The sequence below is a fragment of the Lathyrus oleraceus genome, chromosome 4 (assembly GCF_024323335.1).
Source record: "Lathyrus oleraceus cultivar Zhongwan6 chromosome 4, CAAS_Psat_ZW6_1.0, whole genome shotgun sequence".
In the NCBI taxonomy this organism is placed as follows: domain Eukaryota; kingdom Viridiplantae; phylum Streptophyta; class Magnoliopsida; order Fabales; family Fabaceae; genus Lathyrus; species Lathyrus oleraceus.
Window position 1 is genome coordinate 331,381,997 of NC_066582.1, and position 6,488 is coordinate 331,388,484.

Consider the following 6,488-nt stretch of genomic DNA (forward strand, 5'->3'; position numbering starts at 1 on the left):
TAATCTCTCTGAATCAGCCAGACAGGGGAAAAGTTACTTCAAGGATCATATTGGGGTAGGCCACCTCAAGAGCACAAGAAATCAATCACTCCCAAACATGATTAATCAAGAGGATACAGTTTCAAGACGCTGGGGCAAGCCAGTTTGAGATCTTCAGATGGTGAGATTACACTGTAGCTTGTAACTGGGGCAATTGATACCAATACCCAATAGACTGGGGCAGAGGCTGTCGCTCATGGGATTTTCAAAATCCATAGTACAAAGGCGAAAGAAGGAGTAGAAGAAAACAAACAACAAAGTCGCCACCAAAAAAGAAAGACAAGGAAGAAAATATTTGAACCCAAAAAGACGACCTTTATTTCATGAAAAAAGTTAAAAATGGAAATATGGAAGCCCTACATGATTCGCCAACGCCTTGGGCAGAGCGTGGGAATTATTGCATGATAACAAAAACATAAAAGACAATTACTCTTGATTAAAGGCGACTTGGACGATATCTGTTGCACTCCAGTTGCTAAGCTCTTGACCTGGAACACTGGGCTTGATCCACTGGTCCATCTCATAATCAATGTCCACCTCATCCGTAGCAGTGTTCACTTGGCCATCTTTGACAATACCACCACTAGCAAAGTTCACAGGAGTGAAGGAACTTGACAACTTAGGAGTGGTGCTCTTCATAGCAGGTCTGAAACCAAGGCTAAATTTATCAAACTTGGGAGGGAGATTTAACACATGGCCCCAACCTTCGGGGTGACCCGCCTCTACTACAACTTTAGCATCCTTCAGCGAAGACATTTGAACAACAGGCTTATGCTCCTCAGACTAAGGAGCTTTGATCACTTGCACCACCTCAAAATCCTGAAATGGGGTTTCATGAATCTCACCTTCCACTTCCACGTAGCGGAAAGACGACAAGTGACTCACAATATACTCTTCTTCCCCGCAAACTGTTGCAATTTTACCACCAATAGGGTATTTCATTTTCTGATGTAAAGTAGATGTCACGACTCCAGCACCGTGAATCCAAGGCCTACCCAGTAAGCAGCAATATGTTGGGTGTATGACCATTACAAAGAAGGTAGCAGTAAAGATCTGAGGCCCCACTTTAATCAGAAGATCTACTTCACCAAAGACTGACCTCTAAGAGCCGTCGAAGGCCCTGACGTGCAGGTCACTCGGGTGTATCTCAACACCAAAATAATCAATTTTCATCAATGCAGAATTGGGAAGCACATTTAGGGATGACCCTGTATCAACCAAAACTCGAGAAAGACTAGTCCTTTTGCACTCAATCGAGACGCGCAAGGCTTTGTTGTGGCTTCGTCCCTCAACAGGGAGATCACTATCAGTAAACCCGAGACCGTTCTACGCTGAAATTCCAGCCACGACTCCTTCCGAATGGTTTACTGTTATATCTTGAGGCACAAACGCCGAGCTCAACAGCTTAACCAAGCTATTTCGATGAGATTCCGAACATAGCAGCAATGATAAGATTGAAATTTTGGATGGAGTCTGGCTCAGGTGATCTACCAGCTTGTAGTCACTCTTCCTGATGATTTTCAACAACTCCTCAACTTCTTGGGTTATGGACGTACCAGCATCATCCTTCGGTAAGTTGACTTGAACAGGTCCGGGGACATCAACCACTTGCTTCCCTTTAGCTTTCGCTAAGGCATCTGCAACATCTTGGGGATTAGGTGGAGTAAACACTCTCCCACTACGAGTGATTCGACCAGCGCCGGAGAAGTCCCCCGCATTCACGTCTTCTTTCTCAACTTCCTCCTTCTTGGCAGGAACAGGAACAAACACTTGTTTAACACCATGATAATAGATGTCAGAACCATAATGCTAAGGCACCGCCTTTTCACTCGAGTACGGAACCGGACCCGACAGGGTAACAACCAAAGGGACAGGCCTAGCAGGTGCAGGAATCCTCTTTGGGGTATAAGGGATAGAAATCACAGCTATTTCTTCTTCAACCTTCTCAACTTTCTCTTTTTCCGACTCTTTAATTGGTCTGTCACACTGGTGAAAACCCATATCAAGCAAATACTGAATACCTACCTTCAACTTACCACATCCCTCATACTTTTCTGACAGTCCTCACAGAAAACGGAGCAACCAGGATACACACCATATTTAACAAAAATATTCCTTGATGTCCAACAAGGGAGTAGATAACTCACCAAAATTTATTATCATATTCAAATTCTCACCAGTATATACAACCTCAACCATATTAGCAGCCGCAACATGCACAAGCATAGGATTCTGAATGACATTAGGAGCATTAACCTGCGTGAACTGCACAACCTTAGAATCCAGCGTCTCCTGTACTTTGTATTTCAGAGCCCAACAGTCTCCACATCGTGCCCCACACCACCAGAGTGGTAACCACAACGAGCGTTGGCATTAAAATTTGCGGGCACTTTGTTGGTCAAGGGAGGCATTTCTTTCAGGGTAACCAACTTCAACTGCAACAGATGTTGTGAAGCCTCAGAATAGGACATAGGAATTGGGTCAAAAGTCTTCCTAGCATGCCTTTGCTGATATTCGCGACGCGACACATTTTGCTGTGGAGCAGGCGCAGGCTGGGCCTGAGAAGCGGGGATTGTGACAACATTAACCTGAGGTTGATCGTGCTGACGACGTCTACCTCTTCCACTTCTATGTCTGTAAACTACACTGGCTTCTTCTTTCTTTTTAGGATACCCCGAGAATGGCTTTTTGCCAGCTCCTCCTAGAGCATTGCCAGTATTACCCATTTGAAGTTTTCCTAACTTTAATCTGATCTCAATTCTTTCTCCTGCCATCACAAGCTCAGAGAACCCTACTGACGTACTGCCAACCATACGATCATAATAGACACCTTGCAGCGTACCCATAAATAGGTAAACCATTTCTCTCTCCGACATGGGAGGATGAACACGAGTTACGAGTTCCCTCCATTTCTGGGCGTACTCCTTAAACGATTCATTCTGCCCCTATTAGAGGCTCTGCAACTAAGTGCGATTAGGAGCCATGTCAATATTGTATTGGTAATGCTTAACAAAAGCCTCTACCAAATCTCTCCAAGTCCGAATATATCTTCTTTCAAGCTTCATGTACCACTCCAAAGACGCCCCATATAGGCTGTCTTGGAAGAAGTGCATGAGCAACTTCTCATTGTCCGAATACGCAGACATCTTCCTATAACAGGCCTTCACATGTGTTTTTGGACAAGTAGCCCCAGTGTACTTGTCAAAAATGGGCACCTTGAACTTCGGGGGAATCCTCACTCCGGGAACCAATCCTAGGTCCATCATATCCATGCTAAGCAGGCCCTGCCCTTCAACAGCTTTCAGACATTCTTCCAACCTCTGATACCTCATGTCTTAGCTGGGACACTGATCTCACTATTGTGCGTAGAAAAGCGGTAATCATTATGATCAACTTCGGAACCCTGATATATGCCGTACATTTCCCCTATAATAGCCTGAGGACCGTGATAAGAAGGTGGTAGAGGTGGAAGAACATATCCATGATGCACCGGATTAAAATTAGGATTACCCTGATTCCCTGAAATGAAACCTTGATTACCAACTGGGCCACCATGTAGACCCTGGTTACGGCCAGCATTGCCATGACCATTAGCATGGTTACCATCCAAGTTCAGTCCCTCGAAATCAGCAAGGTTGGGACAAGGTTGTCCAACCGAAACATCTCCATACTCAAAAAGACGATGCCCATGAGGCATCTCTACCAAAACCCTCAAGTCTTCTTGCTTCCTGGTCACTGTCAGCATTGCTTCCATAAATTGTGCCATGCGAGCGTCCATCTGGGCCCGCATCTCTTCCAGGCTTGCCTGTATCTGGTCCATTCTCTTATGATCCCCTCGAGTCGAATAGCGATGAACGAATGAGTCCGCAATCTTCTACAAAGGAGATTGAAAGATAAGAAAACCGGAATACAACCTGCAAATGCAATATGAAGTATGATATATGAATGCATGCAATGTCATGTTCAAATATTTCCAAGAATTTAAAATCCAGATCAAGTTGTTTAACCACCGAATAAAGAAACACACGAATCATTGAGGAAGAAAACCAACATATCATAGATCCGATACTCCGAAAATACACATTGTTCAAGATAAATCCAACTAAAAAACCCACAGAAGAGCAATATAACAAATAAGTCAAGAGATCCCATCAATAATCCTGATGGTGACCCGAATACAGTGCATCAAAACAGACAAACAACTACTTCTTCTTGAGATTAGCATTCTCTTCAAGCACTTTCCCCCAATCGGACCTCGCTTCCTTTGAGCATAGTCTCAGCAGCTAGATTTTGATCAATATCCTCATTGAGTTTCTTTTCCAACCCTTCGATCTACGCTTTGAAACTCTTCCTCATGATCTCCTTGGATACTTTGAGAGAGTCAATACTTTTCCGCTTCAATATAAGCTTCTTCTCAGCCTCTTCGAAAGCCTTTTTGTAGTCAATCTCGGGAAAGGAGGAACTTCCGCTACCCCGCCCGACTTTTGATCTCTTTCGACTAAATGGAATTTGGCACGGCTCTTATTGGATCTTCTCAAGATTATGAGATAATTGATTCCTTTCTTGCTCGGGCACAAGGAGTTTCACCCCCAATTCCTCATTCTGCGACTACAATTGAACTTTCTGAGCATAGAGTTGATCATAAGACCCTTTGAGCACTGCGTCAGGTTGATCAGGACTCTGCTCATTCAAAGGAGCTTCCAAAGGAGAAGGCCATCGTCGGATCTTGTTCCTCTCAGCGAGCCACTAAACATAAGGAGAGTAAATTCCAGCATCTCTTTTTCCAAAATAAGCACTACCTTCTAAATGAACGTTTTCCCAAGCTTTGGCAACTTTCTCCATCATCCTAGTATTATCAGGCACATTATAAGACAAGGATTCCATCACTACCCGATCGGTTGGAGGTACCCTCAGTGCATACCCCAACTGCCTTCTAGCAAGTGTAGGATTATAATTGACGCCACCTCTTATGCCCAAGAGAGGGACATTAGGAAATCCGCCGCATTTGACAATAATCTCTTTGTTCCCCAATTTTCCCAAGCCTGGCTTGTACCAATTGAGATTTTTGGAGGTTAGCCCAATCAAGTGATTAGACCATCTCATAGTATGTTGTGTATCAACAAATGCCCCTTGCGAAGGAAGGTGACTAGTGAACCATCGATACAACAACGAAGCACAACAGAAAACCATTCCACCTTTGCCTTTTTCGCTTCTAGAATGCACAAAATGATATAGGTCTCCGAAAAGAGTGGGCACCAGATTCTTCTGGATAAAGATAGAAATGGCGTTCATACCCATAACCTTTCTCTCGTTCGGGAACAACATAATACCATAGATACAACAGGCGAGAATGGCGTTAAAGGCCTTCCAGTCTTTCTTATCAACTTTGACAATTGCTTCCTGCACAAAAAACCCCAGATGATAACCACTAACACCCCCTTTATGTCGAATATTTGCCTTCATAATAGATTCCTGAGAAAATAAAGTTGCGGCGATATGAACAACTTCTGGCTCCTTCATACCAGCATGGAACGAAACCTGATGCAACACTGGAATGACAAGAAGGTTGGAGTACTCCTCCGAAGTGGGTGCCAATAAGAAATCCGGAAACATGAAACATCTCAGTGGACGATCATAAAACTGCAATAGGGTGTGAACAACATCCCTCTGAAAATCGCTCAACGGAGACTCTAAGTAAACCAAAATCCGCCCATAATCTCTTATGAAGACGTCTGAATTGTTAGCAAGGAATCTCTTGACTAAACCAAGAAGACCATCTTGATACACCTCTGGGAACTTATAACCAACATGATATTTGTGCCTTGGCTTCTGAACATCCTCCATCTTCAGGGTACTTTAAACAACAAGACTCGAAAATTAATACACCTGGAAATAAATGAACATGTATGTTAATATACGGGTTAATGCAATTTAAAAATGTTTATGAATGCAACAAGATCAAGGCTCCGATATTCTGAACCATTGTTGTGCTGCTGATAGAATTAAGCTGGAACTGGACCAAATGTAACAAGTTCAAAGCTCCGCCATCGTTTCTGATTCTGAGAAAAACCAAGAAAATTGGGTATGTTGAAAGCTTATTTTCAGAACACCTGTCCCATCCCAATTCTCACGGGTATGTTCTAGACACAACGAGGTCCCTAAAAGGTCACCATGATTCAGTTTTCTATGGAAAAATACCTTATACATTGCACGAAGGGTGCAAGACGAAGGTGTTTTCGAGAAAACCTCTTCTGGCTGTGGTGTCCCATGCTTCCTCAATGTGTCAAGGGCCACGCGATTCCACATGAGTATCCACGCTAAACCCTATATGTACACTAGCATAGGTAATGGGCCTTTTACCTTAAGTAACTCCCTCCTGCCAAAGAAAACACATCACATCAACAGTATAGAGTGAAGAAACCAGTAAATCCAGATGCAGGATGCAAAAA

At 43.5% G+C, this 6,488-nt stretch overlaps 1 protein-coding gene across 1 annotated transcript; it reads right to left on the reverse strand.

The window, feature by feature from the left end:
• Positions 1-4,785: 4,785 nt before the first annotated feature.
• LOC127137309 (uncharacterized) lies at positions 4,786-5,883 on the reverse strand. The gene has a single exon (XM_051063780.1). It carries the CDS (start codon positions 5,881-5,883, stop codon positions 4,786-4,788), a length of 1,098 nt encoding a protein of 365 aa, XP_050919737.1.
• Positions 5,884-6,488: the final 605 nt, after the last annotated feature.